Source organism: Cylas formicarius, unplaced genomic scaffold (assembly GCF_029955315.1).
Source record: "Cylas formicarius isolate icCylForm1 unplaced genomic scaffold, icCylForm1.1 PGA_scaffold_4__25_contigs__length_36172078, whole genome shotgun sequence".
Lineage (NCBI taxonomy): Eukaryota > Metazoa > Arthropoda > Insecta > Coleoptera > Brentidae > Cylas > Cylas formicarius.
In genome coordinates this window covers 211,963-234,973 of record NW_026844334.1, presented here as the reverse complement: position 1 = coordinate 234,973, position 23,011 = coordinate 211,963, and the positions used below count along the sequence as shown (strand labels likewise).

The window sequence follows — 23,011 nt, the reverse complement described above, 5'->3', positions numbered from 1 at the left end:
AATTTAGTAGATTTCACCCTCACTCGAAAACAGGTGAACCCATTGGTGAAACAAGATTTTTGAAATTTGGTGAAATTTTGATTTTTTTCTGAGAAATGTTGACTTATCGTAATGAAATTTTGATTTGTTTCTCACAAATGCTTATTTACTTTTTAGAAATTCTGGTTCATTTTTCAGAAATGTTGACTTATTTTTCAGAAATTTTGATTCTTTTCTCAAAAATGTTGATTTATTTTTTAGAAACGGATTGATCAGAAACGGGCGCTTATTTAAAATCGAAAGATTAAGAATCTCGCCCTCTCTGCTTCAGGGTTCCGATGCCGTGGAGCAAGCGGACGCTGGGCATGGCGTCGCGGCCGTCGCCCCCTTCCGTTACCTCATCAGCGAGCAGGCCAAGTCGCTGGTCGCGCTGCAGGAGTTGCAGCACGAGGTCGGCGCGTTGCTCGAGTTCCGCGACCTCGTCATGGAAACGTTCCCCAACTTACGCACCAAAATGGCCCAGCAAACTTCCGCCCATTCCACCCCGACCACCATGACGACGGGCCACCACCACCACCACCACCTGTCGAACATCCCCGTTAGGCGCGGGGGCGAGAAGAAGCCCGGCAAAGACTCCGGCGCCGTGCAAGACTCCGGGTTCAGCACGGAGGCGTCCAGCAAGGAGACCGCCTCCTCCTCCTCCTCCGCCGTCGATGACGAGCTCTGGAACCTGCTGGACGTGATCCAGAGAAAGGGCACGCGACTCAAAGAGGAAGTGGAAGCGTTACAGAGCACCATCAGGGAACGGCAAGCCGAGGAGGAGGAGGAAGAAGAGGACGATAACTTCGAGAGGGTCCTGTTTCGCGCGTCCGCGGACGACGTGGCTCATCTGCGCACCGAGCGCGACCTCCTGCTCGACAGACTCGCGGAAATGGAGGCGGAAGTGGTAGCAGGCCGTATGCGCACCACTCGCCTCCAGGAGGACATGGAGCGCCTGCTCGTCGCCAAACAAGACCTGGAGGAGCAGCTGAGGGCGATCGCGTCGCAACGCGGCGAGATCAACTCCCGCATCCACGACCTCCACGTGCAGTTCGTCGCGAAGGGCGCGAAAAGTGCGGAGCAGCAGCCACAGCTGCGCGCGCCGAAGGTCGCCGGGCCGGATCGCGCGAAGATCGCCGCCATTTTGAAAGAGCACGACCCGCTGGTGCTCAAGAAACACCTGCTCGTAGCTACCGTGCAGAACCAGGTGCTGAGGCAAAAGGTGGACGGGGTCGGCGACCTCGCGCGGAAGCTCGAGAAGGCGCGGGAGGAGAACGACGAGCTGAGGTTCCAGCTGGCCGACCGCACCATCGAGTTGGAGGGGACGAGGGCGCGGGCGCGCCTCCTCGAAGACCTGCACAAGCCGAAAGGCTCGCCGGACGTCGTGCCAGAGTCGGAGCAGCAGCCCTTCGTTCGTACCGAGATAACGAGCGAGAGCATGAAGGCGATGCTGCCGATCCACATCCAGCAGCAAGACCACAGCAGCAGCACCGAGTCGGCGCACGACCACGCAGAGTCCGATCGCCGCTCCAAGGAGCCGCAGAAGCGGCGGCCCAGCAAAATACCACTGAAGAGTTACACGCCGCCGAAACAGGCAGGTACGTGCGTTCCCGTTACTTTCGGGAAGTCGACGGGGTCGATTCTTTTCAAAAGTACACACGAAAAATGAACGTTTTAATTTTTTGTCTGTTCTCCGTTCCCCGTTTTCTGTTGTCTGTAGACGCTCCGTAAAAACGCGAATAACTTCCGAACGGTTTGAGCGAGGGAGCTGAAATTTGAATCCTTTTAAACGACCCACGGGACACGTGATTCCGTAAGAAATGGCCGCGGTCGGACCTTTTTTGTCGCCATTTTCCACTATTTTTAAAAATTAAAAAAACCGCATTTGCAGGATCTCGAGAAAAAAAATTATTTCCCAAAAACGGCGTATACCATCGAAAAAATGTTTTAACCAAAAGACGCCCAAGAACCAGATCAAAAACTCTCTTGATGATTTTTTAAAAATGTACAGGGTGTGTCGGTAATTTGCAAAAAACTGAAAATTGGGTTCCATAACTAGAAGGTTGTGATTGTGTTGTCAGTTTTTTTCGCATGGCTGAAAATATACTAGCTTATCTCGGAAACGGTGCGTCGTACAGCGTCACCATTGGTACAGATGGAATCAGCGTCGAAAAAAAAAAAGCCTTTTTCATTTTTTTGTCTGTTCTCTGTTTTCCGTTCTCCGTTCTCTGTAGACGCTTCATAAAAACGCAAAAAACTTCGGAACCGTTGGAGCCCGGATACTGAAATTTTTCTCCTTTGGCGACGAGACACATAAGCCCATAGGAAATGGCCGCGATTGGAAATTGGCATCTGTCTTTTTTTGTGATTTTCGTACATCGCTATGAAACTCGAGATTTGCAGCTATCGATTTCAAGCTTGGCACAAATATAGAGCTTAGTCCTCTAACGGAGCCTATTGAAACTGGGGGGGCTGAGGGGTCGGGAAGTATTTTTAAAAATTTGAAAACCGCGTTTGCAGGGTATCGAGAAAAAATGATTTCTCAAGAATGGTATACCCGATCAAAAAAATTCTTGAACCAGAAGACTGTCCATTCTATTCTTGATGATTTTTTAAAAATGTACAGTGTGCGCCGGCAAATTGCAAAAACCTAAAAAGTGGGTTCCCCTTATAAGGATAATTGACCATAACTTGAAGGCTGTATTTCAGCTGCCATTTTCTTTCACGCGACCATATAGTTCGTATGGACTGATAAAACTTTTGTATTTTAAGTTTTCTCAAATTGTATTGTATTAATAGATGTCTTAAATTTGTAACTATCGACTTCAAATTTAGCAGAGAAGTGAAAGGCCACGCCCACATCTAAACCGTAAAAACTGGGAGCAATCAAGACTTGCCTAGTATTTTTTTTTAATTTTTGAAATTTTTGTTTTTTTTTATTTTATCTTCCAGAAAAAAAAAACAAATTTCTGAAAAACTATTAACCTGATCGGCAAAATTATTTTACCAAGAGACGCGGAAGATTCGATACTATAAATCTTAAAAGGCCCTGAAAATTGTTCATTTTCAGAGTAGATTATTAGGCGTAAATGAAAATTCCCAAAAAATATAATAAAATAATTTTATTTGAACAGTATCGTAAACTTCGTCGCGAGAGTTTCAGGTTTTATATAATATAATGACATCGATTTTGAGAAACTTCCATAGCGGTCTGCAGGAGCAACGATAGAAAAACAATGCGTTCCTCTAGGACAAAGAGCATTTAAAATAAAGAGCTTCGTAGTGACTTTGTAGACTGCGTACCGCATAGTACGGCAATAGACGATTCGCACTGCCACGATTTTTCGAAAGCAATCTTGTTGTTATTGCTGTTTTACTCCTTTGACACACGCGACACACGTAGGGATGGGGCGGGGCACGTTTTGCCATCTCAGCACACCGAGCACCGTTCCCGCAGGTAAACGCAGTCCGGCCGCGCAGCGCAGCCGCAGCGGCGGCGATTCCGCGCATCACTCGTGGCGCAGCAACGGCAGCCTGGGTAGGGCGGCCTCCAAGTCGCGAAACGTCGAGACGAAGAAGTGGCCGCCTCCGCAGCAGCAGCAGCAGCAACAGAAAGACGAAAAGGTACGGTCCAAAACAGGTTCCTCCATATGGAACTTCTTCAGGCGGGACGGCAATCAGTAGCTGGACGTTTTGTTGTTTTTCTGTTTGACCGCCGGGCGGAGTAAGTGAGACCACCACACACGCTTCTTTGATTTATGCCGCCTGAGCGCTTTTTTCCAGTAGCGGGGGGGGGGGGGGGGGTAGTAGTAGTATACTTGGACCAGAAATATAGTGCTTTTACAACCGACCCCGCGATTATCTTTGCTTGCTAAGATGTCTTGCATTTAGTAACGGTTCCGAATTGTCTATTAACTGATTGAAAAAAAAAAACGAAAAAATCCATTAAAGCTAAGTCGGTGCTCTTCGCTGGCCAATCCATAGTTCCGCCGCTCCCTATCCAACCTTTGGGATAGTTAAGAAACTATTTATAAATACAAGAAGAGTAATGTTGTTAATCGACAGACACACAAGACAAAAATGATTACTTTCGAACTTTTATTTGTTATTGTTATTTCTAGTGAAATAGTCTATAGAGTACTGAAGCTGTCTATGTCTTCGCGTATTTCTAATAATTGATAATAAATATACAGACGAGGAAGTGGCATAATTTCCAACTTTTTAAAAATTGGTCGACAGTGCTCCAGATAACAACCTGCACCGGCAATCAAACGAACAACATTCTTTTGGAGTTTAAATGCCCGGTCTGCTGTGGCAAAATTACCTCAGAGAACTGTAAGTTAGATGGGCGTGAAAAAGAGAAAAATAGGTAACACAGTCATCCAACAATGTGCGTAACTTCATTGGTCTTTGTCATAAATCACAAATATCTGTTGGGATGGTCCCGCGAAGATTTGCGGTAAAATACTTGCAACGTGAAAGCAATAAATGCACTATATTTTTGGTCTCATTATGGTAGTAGTAGTAGTAGTGGTATACTCCGGTGAGCGCAGCTGTGCAGTGACGTAATCCAACATGTCTCAGCAATGAACTACATAAAGATGTCATGCTATGACGTAACCGCACAATCGCTCTGACCGATCTTTGGTAGCGTGACGTTGCTTGGACTTGCCTGTTATTGCTTCGCTTTGGTTTTTCTGCCGTATAGCTACGATAATCTTATATTAAGTATATTAAGAAATTTGATATGCCGGGGATGTTGCCACGTTTACGGTTTTCCCTAGAAAGGGTACGTTGTTACTTCTTTTTTCGATTAACGTTCTGAGCATACCCAAATTCCACCATTTTTGATGACTTATTTTAACAAATACTCAAACTGACTACTGATAATAATTATTTTTAGTCATTAGTTAGGAGAAGTTTGGCAAAAATTAAGTAAAAGCCACACAAGGTATGGATTTTTTTAATCGTGTTATGGACCAATCGATTTTAAAGCCTAAATTCTTTTTTTTTTCTACTTACCTTACCCTTTTATTTTTCTTCTTCTTGTCATCTTTTTTATCATCATCATCTTCTTCTTCATCGTTATCTTCTTCTTCTTCGTCGTCATCTGCCCATCGCATCTGCGCTCTTCATCTGTCCCTTTTATTTTCCCGCGATCACCTCCTTCCACCTATCGTTGTGTCCCGCAACTTTCCGTTTATTGCTTTAGATATTTCTCTTCTTGTACCTTAGGATGAAACCCAGCGTTTCAAATAATGTCGACTTGTTCTTTGGAGTTTTTTATGATTGATGATAATGATGGTGACTTTTAGCATTTCCACAGTCGCCCCAACCGTTACCTTTAGCTTTTGTTACCCTTCATGCCCTTCCATGTCTTTTACAGATTTCTTCATTTCTTCGTTTTTTTTTTTGCTTTATTTTTTAGTTGTTTTTTTACTTCTTTTTATTTTATTGATGAAATGATCCGGTTTTTGTCGTTCCTGGCGGGGTGGAATATGGTTTGATGTTCTGGTTCTAGTCGGGAAACTTTTTAAAAAATGAAAAAAATCGCAAGGTTCGCAGTATTTTTTCAAAATGTTAAATAAAAAATACAGGTCTGTATTTGAAAAATTTGTGTTTAGGATAAGCGCAAAAAACAGAAACGTCATACTTAAAACTTAATAATGCCAACTTGTATTGAACGAAATGGTTCAATAGAAAAGGTTTTTCCGAACTTCTCTGAAATTAATCGGAATCTTTTCCTTCTCCTCATTTTAATATATCCATGGATTAAGTGTTGGTAAGGTGGGACCATAGCTCGTTAAAAAGGCGTTAAAAAACGAGCCCAATTAATTAATATACAATGCGGAATAGAAATAATTTGTAAAAAGGTGTCGAGAGTAAAGGGGCGGTCCATTTAAGATGCTCCTATACCTTATCTCAATAAGTGAAAAAAAAAAAGTGAAATATAAAAAGTTTTTGACCCTAAATATATATTTTATTTAAAGTAATTTTATGTATGTATTTATGTTTGAATTTTTGTCACTGCATAAGATCCGAAATTTTGAGTAGTTTTTGAAAAAAATGAAGTTTTCCATTTTTTTTTTTCGGAAAGGACAGGTCTTTGAAAAAATGTGCTTTTTTTACACTTGAAAACTAAAATTCGAAATATTAAGGGTTAATATAGGCTGAATGTCCAATTTTTTGACAATGGCAGTGGTCGCACTTTCGGTTTGAGCGCAAACGATAGTAACTTCCGAATTTTAAATGGCACAACCTATATTTTTTTGGGTTTCTTTTTTTTTCTTAATTTTTATTTAATTTTTGAAAATTTTGTATAGGAGGCTGTGACCCTCATAAAAATTATTTACCGGGTCACCTGATCTTATGAGAAATTGTAAATGATACTTTTCTTTAATTGTCCAATGGCAAATAATGTTATAAAGAATTAATTTTTTATGATAACCTAGTTTTTTCAAATAGCACCCTAGTGGGAACTTTTTAAAACCCGTCATTTTTTTGCAACATTTTGACCCCAAAATTTTCAAACTCCGTTAAAAAATAAGCTCACAGGAAGAAAAAAAAACAGATAAGTACATACATTTTTATAAAAACATAATATTACTTTGGTGGCTTTGCTTATATTCATCATCAAGTCGGCATGATTGAAAGGTTGAGACCTTCCAAATTTTAAATCGCTATCGTTTTTTTAATTGGTATAATATATTTTCGCTATAGACAGGCAAAAGTATTCGTCCATAATAAAAATTCCCAATTTTATTGTAAAAAAAAAACACATTTTTCCAAAGACCTGTTTTTCTGCAAAAAAAAGGAAAATGTTCATTTTTCTCACAAAAAATACTCAAAATAAGGTACGGGAGCGTCTTCAATATTTTAAGAGACACCGGAAAGTGTAACACACGGGTTTCTCTAAATTACAACATTACAATACACCCTGGAATTGGGAACACCCTGTATAGTATTGTTTTGGGGAGTACCCGTTAATACCGAAAGTTTTCCACGGCGCACGTTTTCCGCTTGCAGGATCCAAATTTTGCGTGGGCAAAAGAAAAATCTCCGTTTCGATGGATTCCCTCTTCATATAGCGAGTATCCGGACTCGCTGACGGCGCCCCCTAGCGGCGCCCCCTGGCGGCGGCGCTCCGAATTTTTCGACAGTATCGACAGCGGCGACACCGTCAGCTCGTGTTGCCGCTCGCGCGGCGAAGATCTCGCGGAGTGCGACTCGCTGGAGACGACGTCCGACATGAGCGGGGGGCGTGGCCCGCGCGACGCCGCGCCGCCTTTTTAATTTTTTTTTTTTTGAGTTCCCCTAACGGAGGAGTCCGAACGCGACGCCCGTGTTCGCACGCCACTGGCGAACAGCCGCCGAAACTACAAGTTTTTCTACTCTCCAGCTTTTTTTTTATCGAAAAATTAAAAAATACGCAATATTAAAGATAATAGGGTGTGCAATATATTTTTCAAAAATGCCCACTGACACTGGAACTTTTTTAACATTTTAATATCTTTTTTTTTTTAGTTACGCTTTATAGTATTTTATAGAAACATTTATAAACAACTTTGCTAGATACTCTACATATCCGAATGCATAAAAATTGTAGGCGAATATAAAAAATAATATAAAATTCGCGCTAAGAATCGATTTTTTCAAAAATGGTCATTTAATCGTACAGTTTCATTTTTTTTTAATTTTCACTTTTATTATTTTGGTAGTAACGGAAAAAACTGCAGAGATGATGAAAAATGGCTACCAATTTGTTCTCTGTTCTCGTTTCTGAGATATTTAATATTTCAACCCCTTTGCCTTGATATCCAAAATTTTTATGTTTTCGAAAATATAAAGATTTTAAGGCTTGGCGAACACGAACCGAATTTGCGCGGGAAAACTCCGAAGACGGGCGAAAACATTCCACTTTTTTTTTTTCGCGCCACAAAAAAAACTTTTTCACTTTTATTTATTTTTTACTTCTTTCTCTCTTTCTCCCCTGTAGCGTGTAATCCGGTAACTTCGTTTCGCTGTGCTGGACTGTGATAGGTATACCCACGCGAGTGCGCGTCATCGGTATAAACGTCATCCGCTGTTTTTAGGTTAGGTCCGTATTTTTTTAAGATGGCCGCGCCTTTATACGGGGCGAGTCGAAAAGATTCGCGACTGTATTTGATTTTCTATAGTACAGGGCGTCACTATTATTATTATTTTTTAATAGCACCTTTATATGTTTCATTGAAACTTGGGTTTAGGTGATTATCACGGTAAAAAGATGTTTTCGCATATTTTTTTCGTCAGAAATGCATGGACGGCAGTTTTGAGGTTATATATGAATAATAAACAAAAAATGCAACGTTATTTGCGTCGGCTGCAAATTTTCAAACATTTTAATATGTTTGAGTAGCCGTAATTTTTACACTTGAGAACCCACAAAGTCCCAGATATTGTTAAACGTCTGCCATCGCGAGGCGAAGCCATCTTTTCGACCCGCCCTGTACATATATATAAATAATGTGTATGTTTTATCTTTGTTTGGGAGCGCCGTCATAAACTAAAGAAGATATACCGGGCGTTTCTCGCAATTTGCCGCCCCTCGCTCCTCATTCGAATCCGCAATATACAGGGTGGCTGCAAAAGTTATATATTAAAAATCGCGATTGAGGCCGGGGGGGGGGGGGATTGTGGGCTTAACGGCCGGCGTATATTTCGAGAAGGATGGAAAGAAAGGAAATTTCTTTCTGCCGGGCTCGTCGCCCGTTTGTGCGGTAAAAAGAAATCACCCCGTATATCACGCAAACATTTCGTAATGCTCACGGTCGCCGCGAGATGGCGCCATTATTATTCTTGTTTTTTTTTTAGGTAACGTTGACTGATCTTAGGGTATTGTAAATGTATTGTATCAAAGATGGAGGGCGATGTACATATATATATATATTTTTTTTGTTTGTAATAAAGATAATATCGCTATATTAGAGGTGTCGTTTTATTTCTGGACTCCCTCGACGGCCGTCAAGAGGTCGCGCACCCGCCGCGCGAGCTCGACCACGCCCCTTTCCAAACGCTCGAGCTGCTCGGTTTGCCTACGTCACAGGGAAAATAGAAAATGGAGTTTTTCGTGGGCGTAGACTCACCCGAGGAAGTCTTTGGCGCGCACGTAATCCGCCGCGGTCGCCTTCTTAGACTCCTCCTCCTCCCTGGCTGAAAGGAAGAAACGTCGCGTCGCCATATATACAGGGTGTCCCAGTAAACGGCGTTCGGGAAACGGACGGCCGGAAAAAGAAATACCGAGCGAATCGGCCAACAGAAAATGCCGGAAAATATGGTCGGGTTTCCGAAACGGTCGCCAGAGGGCGTAAATTGTTATCTCCAATTTTAAAGCTTCTACGAAGTTAAGGCAAATGTTTTCCGTTTAATGAGACCTGACTAACTTTTATCAAAGAGGTGATGTGAGATTTTTTACGTCATAAGATAGTCAAATGATTGCTCAACGCCCCAATGAAAACCGCATCTCGATATCTTAATGCTAACCCAAAATTTCAATAAATGGACTCAGAACTTCCAAAAAATGTTCTATTGTCCGTGTGGTATTTAACGCCTGCCAATTTCCGAAATTTCTAAGGTTTTGTTTTCTAAAAGTGTTAATGAGTTTCGAAAATAACGCTAAAATAAGTGCAAAAACATTTAGTCCTAAAGGATTTTTTTTCAGCAAAAAAAATTTTTTCGGAAAAAAGGACAAACGCAGGGACGTGGGTGGTGAGACATGAGGGCTGAACCAACGACTCGGTGAAAACCGCAACTCAATATCTTAATCCTAACCCAAAATATCAATAAGTGAACCTGGCGCTCAAAACTCCCAAAAATTGTCAACTGTTAATTATTTTTGAAAATAAAGATAGAATAAGTGCAAAAATTTCCTTATAAAGGATATTTTTTTCACTGAAAAAGAAACTGAATTGTTACTGCCAATGCTACTGGGAAAAAGTCGGACAAAACTAAAACGATCAACAGAAATAATTCGCGTTTCCGAAACAAACGCCAGGGGCCGCATTGGTTATTTCGAATTTTAGAACTCGGTTCCTAAAAAAGAAAATTGAAGATAACTAGAACCATCTGTTTCCCTCATATGTACTTTACTGAGACACTTCGTACGTCTCTGCAAGTCCGAGCCGTATGGAAAGCTTTTTTTTTATTATTAGTTATGCGCAAGATATTTGACAAAAAAATATCGTTGGAAATCGCTATTACTGGTACTATTTTTATTTTCAAATGTTTTCCTTTTGCGCAAAAAAAAAAAAAGATATCCGATGACCCCAGTTTGAATTTAAGAAAAAAGGATAAGTTTTCTTGCAAAAATTAATTTAAAAAAGTCTCCCACACGGTTCAGACTTGTAGAGGTCGCTAACCGAACTCCTCGAAGAACTTGTCGATGACCTCCTCGGCGACGTCGCCCACGCTTTCGATGCGATACCGCGCGAAGTACATTTCGATTTCCCTGTCGGTGAAGCCGCACCTGAAATATGGCAACCGCGCGTCAATACCCCAGTACAGATGCGCCGAGAGATGCGCCACATATTTCTATCCGAGCGCGTTAGATGTTCTGTGGTCCAACTCCTTTCCCAGCTAATGGGACATCAACGTTGCAATCTACGGATCTTTAGATTTATTATACGAAGGCTGCCTTTTATATTTCACGATTTTTTTAAACTTGTCCTGCCATCTGGCGACTAACGTTTTTATAGGGAAGTTTGACATTTTGAGGTTAGGTTTCCTCAGCTAGATTTCGGAAAACTGTTGTTTTTTGTGATAAATTAAACAAATTGTGACAGTTATAAACGAACTTAATCCGGACCATTTTCGTGCAATAATTTTTTACAACTTTAGACGTGGACTAACTCAACAACAATGCGTCGATGAATTTAATTTGACCATCAGGACTACCGTTTATCGCTAGTTTTCGGACTTTAGTGGTGGTCGTAGTTTTCTTAAGGATGAATTTCGTGTAGGTCCTCCAAAATCGGTGATGCAGTGCGGACACTGATTTTGCAGGATCGTCATGTGACTTACCATGAGATTGAGGTATCTTTGTTCATAAGTGGAATCAGCATACATATAATTTTGCACGAACATTTGGCAGCTAAAAAAATTTGTTGGCATTGGATTCCACACAATTTGATATCAGCTCAAAAAATGGCTCGTGGTGGTTGGTCGAAGGAAATGCTTAAAAAATACGATCGCGGTGCTTCCAAACATCATATCGTGACAGGTGATGAATCAGTTTAAACAAAGAACTTTTTGAGCTTTATAACGTTGATTTGATGAGCCGTCCACCATTTAGTCCTGATTTAGCACATAATGACTTCTTTTTATGCCCAAACATTAAGAATAAATTACATGGGCGACGATTGTTGGACACCCGTAGAAGCGATTGATGCGTTTAAAAAGCATGTTTTGCGGGTGCCCGAATCGATGTGGGAAAAGTGCTTTGATGATTGGTTTTATCGAATGCAAACGTGTATTGATCAACGGGGTGAATATTTTCAGAAACAATAAAGTAATATTTGCTGGTAGCTTATAGTTTTTTTATTACAAATCCCTAAATATAATAGGTAGACATACTACGTAGAAACTGCTCAGAATACAGAATGCAAGGGCAACCGAACATATGAAGGCAAATAATTCGAATCTGTGGTTGCGTCCAAATTTTCATCCAAACCTAGATTTTTAACACGTTTTCTGACGTCACTCAGAGCAGTACAATTTTCGGTCCGCATTGGGGTAAAGTTTAAAATTAAATTTTACTTTTGTTACTGGTCAAAAAATCAAAATATAAAATTGTCACTTTTCAGTCGCTCTGTCAAACTCGAAACGTTGGACGTGTTGGCTAATTTGAAGGTTATATCGTAAAGTACAGATTAATCAATGAGAAAATCCCCCTCTCACTTATCAATTGTCGCTTCTGTTCGGAGTTTATTCTGTGGGTATACCTCCTCAAGGCGTTCCTGATATCGTCGATGGTCGCGTCGAATTCCCGATCTCTGACGTCATCGGTCCCCTTGCGGAAACCGAAACGCGAGAGCAATCGGAACAGCTTCCGTTTGAGGAACTCGGTCATTTGGATCTCCTTCGGCGCGATCGCTATGTCGGTCTTCACGTCCCCGTACGTGTCGTTTATGATCGCCAAAAACATGTTCTCGAAGCAAAAAACAAAACGCCTCAAACCCTAACCTCGTCGAAGGACTTACGCACCAGCAAAACGAAGAAAACGAGGACCATGTAAGTGAGAAAGTATACGGGGGCGACGACCCAGTTCGCCTCGTGGATGTCCATGTAGTTGAAATCGCCGAGAACGGTACGCAGCAGCGTGAACATGGCGTCTCCGAACGTACTAAAGTCTCTGACCTGTGCCGACGTGACGACTAACGTCGACTGCCGGCTGGCCGGCTCGGCGAACCCGGCTCCTCCCGTCAAATCATCATTCGAATGAGAATATTTATTTTAAATCGAGATGGTAGCAGAGTGTCAAATGTTCAAAGTATCGAGGACTGATTTAGAACAGCGTTACATATATTCAAAATTATGCGTGATAAACTAAAAGATTGAGTGATCGTCTAGCCTGACGTAAGTTCAACGTCAAAAAGAAGAAGAAGAATGACAGATAAATAAACTGCATTTTTTTGGTTAGAATCCGCGATTTTTATTAGGACATCAGATTTTACACTAATTTTAAATGATTTATCTTTTGGACGGTAAATTCGTAGCTACTTTAAAACGCAGAAAAAGGTAACGCGTAATGTTACAGAGGGACAATTGACTCAATATTTTACAGTAGCTTAAAAAAGGAGTTTTACACGTTTAGTGTAAAAAACGAAGCATTTTATGGCATTGTTTAACTTTTTGTAGGTGTATATTCAAGTTTTTTTAAAGATAAAGAATAAAGCAAGTATCAAGCATCAGGAAAGGTTCAAGAGAATGGTGTATTCATTTTAAGGCATAACACAATCAATAGACATAGGTTGGGCTAGAGTTCCAGTTGTAAGCGAGCCGTCCATGAAATTTATTAAAAAAAATAGTGCTAACTCCTAATAGAGGTTACCTTTGTCGTAAAAATACAAACTGTTATTCCTACAGGCTTTTACTTGAAAATGTGGATGAAAGTCTTGTGTCGTGTTTCAAATTTTTGTTTCATTTCATTCACTTTTGATCGGTTTTACACCGGTAAAGGCGAAAAATCAATACAAACATTTTCTGCCACACCAATGCAACAAAAGCTTTTGTATAGCAATCAGAACATTCTTATGTCGGGTAGGGCCCATAAATTTCCATTCCAAATGAAAAAAAAAAGATGAAAGATACGTTAGTACACGTCAACTTTTACCTTGGCTGGTATATTGGAAATGATACTCGGTTTCAATAAGAAAATATTCTTTTGAATGCGAGTTGCAGTGCCCTTCGATAAAGTTATCCTAAATTTATCCATATTTTTTGTGTAAACAATAATTGATCATTAGCCACAGTACCACAGTTAATACTTAGGTCAGTTGATTGTGTTGGTAACAATGTTCTTTTTTGCACTCTATGACAAGTCGGTCGGTCGGGAGCCAAGTTCACCGGGCGCTTCGAATCGTTACATACCTGACTGCCGAACACCAAATAGCCTAGCTCGGCGTATGCAAGGAAAGCGATGAAAAACATCACCGAAAATCCGGCCACATCTTTCGCGCACTGAAACCAACGATTTGTATCCGTAACTCGCCAGTCGCGCTTTGGTCTATCGACCATCGGGTTAAGAAGAAGAACAATGACATTGTCACGGACCACTAAACGTGTTCTGTGACATTGCTCTTGATTAAGCTTTCCGTGGTAGAATTTTCGTACGTTTATGCACAAGATTACATCAGGATTAGATTTAACGTTGCAGCGGTTAATAACGGCAGTGTTTATTCGCCGATTCACAACATGCCCTATATTCAGTTAAGCTGCTAGAGAAACGTTTTATATATCATGGGAAAGATGCCCCTCTCGAACAAATGGTGAACATGAAAGCCAGAGTACGATATGCGTAAGAAAGAAAACGACCGATTATTTGAAACATTAAATGTAGTTTTTAAATATTTATATAAATCGTTCCTAAGTAGATGTTAAAATATGTATATAAAATAATTAAATATTACACAACGCATATGCGTATTATTTTTCAAGTGCCTATAACCCTTTATAACGAAAAAAAAGCAGTCCCTTCAATTTCGCTATATAGATTTTAGACTAATCATAAAACTAAGCTCAACAAACGTTTTCGCAAGCCAATGGAAAAACGAAGTAGTTCAAAGATTCGCAGTTTTACCTGGCTGAGGGTGTTGTTGAGCTGGGCCATGCGCCTGTTGAAGTTCAAAAACTTGAACACCTTCATGTAAACGAGGAAGGCGAGGACCGCGCCCGACGTTTCGACCATTCCGTCAACGTAACCCGCGTGTTCTAAGTTGCCGTAGACGTGGGGGTTCGCAATTATCTGTCTCACTCGCGCGGGCGCCGCGACGCGTAGGTACTCCGTCGCCGCCACGTAAAAATACGTAAGCTATATCCGTTTCGAAGTTTCGCAAAATCAATTCCAAGTATGACCCTTCCTTTCTTATAATAAATGATCTGAACCATTAGTTTGGTGGTTACTCCGCTATATTTAAAACTAACCTGGCTAGTAAATTTTGGGGGAATTAAGCGTTCCCCACAAAATCGCAGATAACTTGAGGATGGTTTAGAAACTAGCTGGTTGCATTGGTTAGTATATGATAAAGGCACCCTTAGTCAGATTGAGATGTAATGTTGGGTTAGCTCCCACTATTTGGTTTTGATACTTAATTGAATTCTCTCAATGACGATAATTAGAGGAGAAATCTAGAATTACTAAGTGAATTTAGAAGTACTAAAGAGGTAGTACGGATAAAGAAATATGACGCTTCACTGAGAGATTAGGATTCGTGGGGCTCGAAACCCGGAAAGCGACCCTTAGAAAGGGCAACTGCTGGCTGGACCAAGATGCTCTCATATTCCTCATAGGCTAGTCTACATGACAGCCCACCTCTGCCATGGGTTTTATTCCATGCATGCAGAGATCTGTGCGAGAACCTTAACAAGAAGTCAAGCGCATCTAAATTTGCAGCAGCCTGGCTGTTACCTCTATGGACAAATGGTGAATCTGATTTTGACGTTATATTTCTTTAGAACTTTTGATATGTGGTCGGAGATGTTTTGAATGTAAGGCAAGTGGCAAGTGTGGAGTTGCTTTCGAACTCATTGTCTTTGGGAGGTTGTGGTGAAGTGTATTTTGTGATGGAACGCTAAATCTCTAATGTTAAAATTATTAGAGATGTAAGTAAGATGTATGTTTTAATTCTGGGTGCAGCGACTTGGGCTGAGATAGTTTTACGGCTCTGTAAACAAGAGAGTAGATAACCGATGACTTTTGGGCCGCATGGTGATGTGACAATGCGTTAGGTTGTCGGTCTGCGTGAGTAAGTTTTCTGGTCCAAGGTTAGGTCTGATTGTCTATTGATACGAATATTTAAGAATCGGAGGTTATTATTAGTCTCTAATTCAACGGTAAAACGTATGTAAGAAAAGCTACTAGGGATTCTTGACCATTAGGTCAAATAACAAAAGTAGCTTTCTTCTCAAAGGCTTCCAGGGATCCAGAAGTTTTGCAAAAAGTAACCAGTCACTATCTAAGTCAACGGCTATTATACCTCGTTAAAATCTTCATCTTAGCTGAAGCTAATAGATAATTTGCGAGCTAGCGTTACACGTGGCATACGTACTAGGATGATGAAGAGATCGACGTAGTTCCAAAACTGTGCGAGGTACTCGGTGCCGAAGTAGATGATTTCCCTGACTTCTTCGAGCGTGTAGTATAGCATACAAGCGGCGAACGCGTAGAGGACGACGCGTAGCGCCCATTCCCGACGCCCGTCCAGCGACGTCAGCCTAGCGGCGTTGAACGACGCGCCGGCGACGACGCCCCCACTCGGCGGAAACTCGAACGACAACCTGAAAATCGCCCGCTGCACGACGTAAACGTTAACTAACCTCAGCGAACAACATAACCTATAAATTAAATGGAAAATGCCGATCACGTCACGTGCCCTACCATGACACAAAGCAAACTAACTCGATAACGTACCAGATTTAGATTTAAATTTTTCTTTTCCTAGTCAATTGTTTTATACATTTTAAATGTAGGCATATTAAGATTACATTTCGGAGGGGGTTTGTATTCAAAAGGATCTTCCGAAGATGCCTACGTCAACAAGGAGGAATCTAGAAGGCTAACCAAAACTAACTAACCAACTAACCAAAATTACGGAAACTCTAGGTGCTTTCGTATGTTGGGCCTTAGTCCCTTAGTACGTTTTACTATCGAAGTGGAAACTACTAAAAATCTCCCAGTCTTAGACATTCGTATCAATAGAAAAATTGCAGAACCTACTGACACGGTTATAATATGACCAAAAATATTGTGCAAAAGTAGGTCTCGCCTGAGATGGACGGTAACGGATATTTGTAGAAACTTGACATTTTTATTTGAAAAGTAAGTGGACCGTTTTAAATTTGATTAAGCATTGATGCTGCCGGGTATTTTCGAATAAGTAGAAGCGTTTATTTCAACATTAGGTGATATGTATCTTTCTGAAGAGTTTAGTCTAAATTGCAATATCCCTCCAGTAAGTACGTATTTATTTACATGATTCTCGGGTTTTAACAGTGCTATGCCGATGGATAGTTCAGAGGGTAAGGGTAAGTACCTGTCCTGTATTACGGTAAGTTTGAAAATAATCATTTTTGTCTTGTCTGCCTGTCGATTAACAACATTCTTCTCCTATTTTTGCGTCTTCTACATAGTTCTTCGATTTGTAAACAACAACAGTCTTTTTTAAGACTATGGATTATATTCATGGTAGATGAAGGTACGTCATAAGAATACAGATAAATATTTATCAGAATTTTATAATCAGACATTTTTTGAAGGTTCCTGTTTTTTGACACTTTAAAAAGTGGGGACCTTGGAATGAAGCAGATCTTCCCCTGTTAGAAGAAGGCATGGAAAACAACGCAGAGTTTGAGGCGAAGTGGAGATGGTAGTCGAACCTAATGACAATTTAGAAGACGAACTACCTCAGCAAATATCCATTTGTCTTCGGATGCTAAATAAACTTTTATCCACTGTATATTGAAATTGTTCTTCGATCTAACATCATAACTAAGCTTTTCACTTCTTTGGGTTGAAGAAATAAAGAAATCCAATCTTTTTACCAATTCGATAAGAAACAAAAACCTCAACTGAGGGTCAAGTACTCCGACCACATTTCAGAAACAAGTTCCTTTGTATGCCAGTTAATATAAACATCCTCCTCAACTCCTCAAAAAAAAAGATTTACAAATCGATTTTCTCCAAAGTACCGTATACTTTGTCTTATCTCAGTTTGGCTTGATTTATTTGCACAAAGCCATGAATACAACAAATACAGCACCGAATCAAAAATCAAAAAAAGTTAAGTCGGGCATTTTTAAAAATTTCGTGTACACCGTTGATATATATAATTAAAAAAAAGGACCCAATGTTAGGCCCGATTTTGTATTGGTAGGCATATTTAAGGATGGGAGATTATTAGTTTCCAGTTCATTGTGTAACATAAGAAAATTCCACAAACAAGTGCAACTCGAACAACCCAGCTACAGAAAGTGAGGTTCTGTTTTAACTCGTACTTTTTTTTTCTGTACTATGCTTTCTTACAAATTTTTCTAATCATATTGTCACTAACGACCAATCTGGATTTCGTAAAGGTTTTAGTACTATTAGTCTACTTTTACACATCAACGATCACTTTATTAGTTTTTTAGATAATGGTCTTGCGACTGCACTTATATCTTTAGATTACTCTAAAGCCTTTGATCAGGTTGGCCATAAACTTACTTGCGCCAAATTAAGTTACTACGGACTCGATTTTTTGAAAACTACTTAGCTAACAGATATCAGAGAGTTACCCTTGTCAATGTAAGTTCTGAATTTCTTCCTGTTTCATCAGGTGTCCCGCAAGGTTCCGTCCTTGGACCTATATTATTCTTATATTTGAATTTGGATTCATTTTCTGATGACACTCAGCTATTTTACTCCTTCGATCCTAAATTATTTGATACTGCTTCAATTTATATCAATTTGGATTTGCATAACTTATTTCTATATTTTTCTAAGCATAATCTTCAACTTAATGTGAAAAAATGAAGTGCGTTTCTCTTTTCTCCTAAACATTCAAGAGGTATCCCAAATGTATTTATTAATTAGCGGTAAACGTTTGAAAATTATGAATTGTAATAAGAACCTTGGCATTTTATTTGGTTGTAGACTTAGATTCGTGGTATTGGTGAAAAAGTTTTATTTGGTTTTGCGCCTTAATTTTATAATATAGAATAGAATAGAATAATTAATCATTGCTACTGCACGGAGGAATTAAGGTCTTTATGAGGGTTCGCGTATTCGATCGCATATTAGGTTATGGTTTGTTCGTTTCGGTCAGTCGAGTGGTCGCGCGACGTCACCGTGACGTAGACGATCCTACTTGCACACGCAGAACAAGTTCAGGTTCCCGTTGTAAACCGCAAAATCGACGAAAACCGCTCTGGTGCCGCGGGTGATCCACAAATTGCCCTTCAGATCGGCGATTACGGTGCGGGCGAGGACCTCTTCGGCCGGCAGGTCGACGTAGAACCCGCCCCCGGAGTATATGGAGCCTCCGACGCCCCGCCCCCTCAGGCTTCCCGTTTCTACGGCGTCGCTGTGCGTGAATCTGGCGAGAGAGCGAGAGAAACTGGCCCCTTAAAATCGCTGCATTGGATTTGGAAACGCCATGTACAGTGCGTTCGATTTATCATGGCTGGAACTTTTTTCTTTTTAGAGATATCTAGGTAAACAAAATGTAGGGTTACTAGCCAAGTTTTTTCCAAGTGACGCATAAAGCAATTTTCTGACATATAAGCCTACATATTTTTTAAATGGAACACCCTGTATATATTTAAGTCCACTCTTTTAGACAAATCGGCAAAAATAGGAATGTTTTATATAATTTCTGAGAGTGCCGTGACTGACAGCAACAAAAATAATTATATACAAATTAAAGTAGAACAAACACATTAAAAATGACAAGACAAAAATGTAAAAAAAAAATAACTATTCTAAATACCGTTGTATGTGACCATTTTCCTGAACGCATTTCTCATACATTCTAATTGTATGATGTCTTGCGTTTAGTAACGTTTCCGAATTGTCTCTTAACTATCCAAGCCCTGGGATATTCCATGTAAAGGAAATTTGCATAACATTGCAAGGGCACCGTCTTGCTGTCATATAATCAGCGAGGATATATTTAGGACTCAATCTTCTATATATTGTTCTATTTGGTGCTCTAAGAGTTGCAAATAATGATCTACAGTTAACTTTTGATCTATAAATGTAGACCTATCTATGACACCACACAATACATATGGTAGAAATATCGGATATTCACAAAATAATTCAAGACATACGCACTGATTATTTTCCAGATCGATGGAAAACTTCCATTGGAAAGCCCTTACTTAAGAAAAAAAATCCAACAAATTTTAATGATCTTAGAAATTTACCGGTTCTCTCTAAAATTTTTGAAAAAGTTTTATTCAGAATTCAGTACTTCGGTTGTTTTGGTTGATTTAACAGACGATATAATTTCCGCTATAAAAGAATGCATACTGCACTCATACTCTTGGATTTTGCTTGCTTTTGATACCATTAATCATGTACTTCAAAACAACGCAAAACATGAATATTATGGACTTTCACAGCAGCCGATTGATTTGGTAACATCCTACTTTTCTAACAGATTTCAAAAAATTGTGTGTAGCGGAGCGGTTTCAGAGCAGATTTTGTCAGGTGTTCGCAGGACTCTATCCTCGGGCCTCCGTTTTTCTTTTTTTACGCAGCTGATATTTTGCGGACCTATGCCGATGATACTCTGATTACGAAAATGCATCCAGGTTAATAAAAGAGGACCTGAATATATTAAAACAACTTTCCTCAGAACATAACCTTAAACTTAACCCTCGTAATGATTTTCGGTTCAAAAATTAACAAGCGGTTTCCAAATGATCATGTGGATATTCGTCTTGACGGTGTCAGGCTTTCAATGGACAGCTCTGCGAAAAATTTGGGTATTATATTGGATACGGAGTTGCGCTTTAGGGAATATATTAAAATCCTAATTCAAAAATCATGTCTCCTACTTAGTTCTCCTTTACGTAGAATGCTCTGTGAATCTCTCGTGCTTTCTAGTTTCAACTACTGTGATTTTATTTATGGTCCTTGTCTCGATGTAGTAGACAAAAATAGAATTCAAAAAGTGCAAAATACATGTTATTTTAGAACTAAGAAAATATGACCATATCTCGCATATATTTAAAGAGCTTCATTGGTTGGGAGAATCGCAGAGCACTTCATTTGGGTAATTTTGCGATGAAGGTTGCGACGAACCCTGTACTACCTTTATTTTTAGGTGCGGTTTGTTTTTCGGGAGACGGTAGACACACGGAATGTCAGATTTATTAATAAAATCACTGTGCCACGTCACCAGGCTGCCATCTTCCAGCATAACGGTTTTAAATTTTATAACTCTTTACCAAACGAATTTACTTCCCTTGAAGAAAAAATATTTAAAACACGATATAAGGGTCACCTGTTTAGTGTGCAGTGCCAATGCCCATAAATATGCTTTTTTTGTTTAACATGTAATTTTCTTTTTCTCCTATACAGATTTTCTTGAAAGAATAGTATTGTAGGTCCCAGTTTTTGTCAGTGTATATATTTGTTTTTTTTTTTGTTTAGTCTTAAGTTGCGTTATACCTCTATCTTACAACATTATATTTTAATTTTCTCATATAATTAAAAAAAAACATTGTGCAATAATCCGACGATTTGGGGTTCAGTAGAGTAGCCCGTTAGATATTCTATTAAATGCATATATAATGTACAGGGTTTTCCATGTGTTAGAAACTTGATAGTGTTGTGTTTTATACGTCACCTGGAAAAAAGCTTAGCATAGATTTTGTTTTATTGTTTACCTTGATATCTCTAAAAACAGACAGCCAATTAAAATGTTATCAAGATAAATTGAACGCACGGTACAGGGCATTTCAACATGGATAACTTCCTACGATGAAGTTTAAATTACCAAAGTGGGAGCGTTTTTCCTAAACCTTCCGATTCTGCAATCGAAAATATAAAATTAAAACTCTATCTGTCAAACATTCTTTCGAATTCGAACGTGCCAATCGTTCTTCTGTTTTCAAATATATACCAGTTGTTGAAGTTATTTTTGACAGATTTTGAAATAACTAGCCATTTTATAACACTGTTGAAATATAGCGGCTTAGTCAAAAGAAATATTTATATTAATGAAGAACGTGATGTCTCGTTATATTTCCAAAGTGAGAATTTCAATCACTAGTATTAAAATTGAAATGTATTGATTTGAATTGCGGAAACAAAATTTCAAAATATTTCTTTTCAGAGCATCCGTCGCACTCTATTCTATTAAATGTTAAAAATAAAAATTAAATTGGCCTTACCTTTTTTAGTTTAGTTCTCCAGTGTTAAATTAAATTATTTTAAAAGGTTTCTATGTTTCTATGTCACGGACCACTAATACATAAAACTAAAAATGGCCCGCAGTGCTAGGCTAGCTAAAAACATGTAACTAACCCCGGCGTGAGGGGGGCGGGGCCGAAACTCTCGGTGTCCTCGTAGACCGCGTCGAATCTATTGTAGCAGGACAGAAAATGGCGGCGGAAGAATCCGTGGATCTCGCAGGAATCGTTTTTCACCTTCACCTGCGATTGACGTAGCAAAAAATCACTCTTACTGATCACACTTTTTTTTTGCGAATATCATATTCACTAATAATAGTAGCCACTTAGTTAATGATAAACATTTGAGACGGGATCTTCGGTTTAAAAAGCAGATTTAACCCTTTTTCAATCCTGTTCGGCTTATTGCTTGTGTGGATGTGGTTGAGTAAACAAAACTGAATTCTTTCTCACAAAATTCGAAAAAATTGCTACTATGTATAACTCCTAAATTATATATCATAATTTCAGATGACATTAAATAAACAAATACTATACTATTATCGACTGTCAAATTACAATTTCCATATAAAAATCACGTCGTTCAAACGAAACAGCTATTAGTCCTTTTCTATTTGACATTCGACAGTCTGCTACATCCAGATCCCTCGCGAAACGAGACTCACCGAGACTTTCCGAAACGGGACGGAATGCTACATAATTAAGTTCACTTATCTTTGATCCGTGACGAAACTCACTTGCCTGATTCTCGGCAAGCCGAGTACTTTGTTCTCTTCGAGTACTACTATTCCATGGGCGCTACCGTTAGTCCCAAACAACCCGTTCATCAGGGTGTCTTCGAGATACTAAGATAACGGCACGGAATGTAGAAACCACCATCAAATGGCGTCTCTTTTTACCGTCCAGACATCCTGCGCCGACTTGATATCCCCGAACACTGCTTCGTCAGCAAACTGCCCCCTCATCGCGCTTGTCAAGTAGTACTTTGCGTCGCTCGCTTGTCCGAACAAGTCTTAAACCGAACATGTTTACGCGAGAGGCTAAAAACAAGAGGGCAACGACGTACAAACGCTTATCAAAACGAGACACACCAAGTAGAGGAGGAACTCGCGGAAGGTCGACGTCAGCAGCTCCTCCCTACCTTCCGCCATGGTCGTGGTGACCCAGAACCCTGAAACGGATCGATCAGAAGACGCTATGGACTTACCACCGACTCACGTTTTCGTTTCCTGCTCGTTTTTTTCTCACGAACCGTCTCCATATTCCTTTGACTGACGCTAGCTTGACAGTTAGGTCGAAACCATTCGAAAAGTGAGGTTATGTCAGGACGGACCAACAA

General features: G+C 39.9%; 2 protein-coding genes across 5 annotated transcripts in view; one reads left to right on the top strand and one right to left on the bottom strand.

The window, feature by feature from the left end:
- Positions 1-8,974, top strand: part of LOC132701084 (uncharacterized) — a 34,844-nt gene extending 25,870 nt beyond the window's left edge. For 2 of the 3 annotated variants that reach the window (XM_060668756.1, XM_060668757.1), the window contains exons 2-4: positions 311-1,616; positions 3,476-3,642; positions 7,045-8,974. In XM_060668756.1, the coding sequence (XP_060524739.1) occupies positions 311-1,616; positions 3,476-3,642; positions 7,045-7,311 (1,740 nt within the window). In that variant the 3' untranslated portion in view covers positions 7,312-8,974. Of the gene's footprint in view, positions 1-310; positions 1,617-3,475; positions 3,743-7,044 lie in introns of all 3 variants that reach the window. The other variant, XM_060668758.1, reaches the window with a different exon arrangement.
- A 3-nt stretch (positions 8,975-8,977) lies between these two features.
- On the bottom strand, positions 8,978-22,934 carry LOC132701083 (polycystin-2-like). 2 transcript variants are annotated; one of them, XM_060668754.1, is made up of 14 exons: positions 22,891-22,934; positions 22,739-22,843; positions 22,572-22,684; positions 22,410-22,517; positions 21,788-21,915; positions 18,618-18,845; positions 15,822-16,050; positions 14,354-14,584; positions 13,645-13,734; positions 12,259-12,411; positions 11,997-12,202; positions 10,416-10,522; positions 9,144-9,210; positions 8,978-9,092 (listed from the first exon to the last, which is right to left on the bottom strand). In XM_060668754.1, the coding sequence occupies exons 1-14, from the start codon at positions 22,931-22,933 to the stop codon at positions 8,996-8,998; spliced, it is 1,905 nt and encodes a 634-aa protein (XP_060524737.1). In that variant the 5' UTR covers position 22,934; the 3' UTR covers positions 8,978-8,995. The 2 variants fall into 2 exon arrangements, with proteins under 2 accessions (XP_060524737.1, XP_060524738.1); XM_060668755.1 differs by lacking the exon at positions 22,410-22,517.
- Between the last annotated feature and the right edge of the window lie 77 nt (positions 22,935-23,011).

What these genes read in the sequence shown, in the direction of transcription:
- LOC132701083 (XM_060668754.1), bottom strand. Translation starts at nt 22,933, where the DNA reads ATGGAGACGGTTCGTGAGAAAAAAACGAGCAGGAAACGAAAAC. An exon ending in TCGATCTCTTCATCATCCTA is followed by an intron (nt 14,585 to 15,821) that starts GTACGTATGCCA and finishes AAACGGATATAG; the next exon opens with CTTACGTATTTTTACGTGGC. An exon ending in CGCGCCAAAGACTTCCTCGG is followed by an intron (nt 9,093 to 9,143) that starts GTGAGTCTACGC and finishes CCTGTGACGTAG; the next exon opens with GCAAACCGAGCAGCTCGAGC.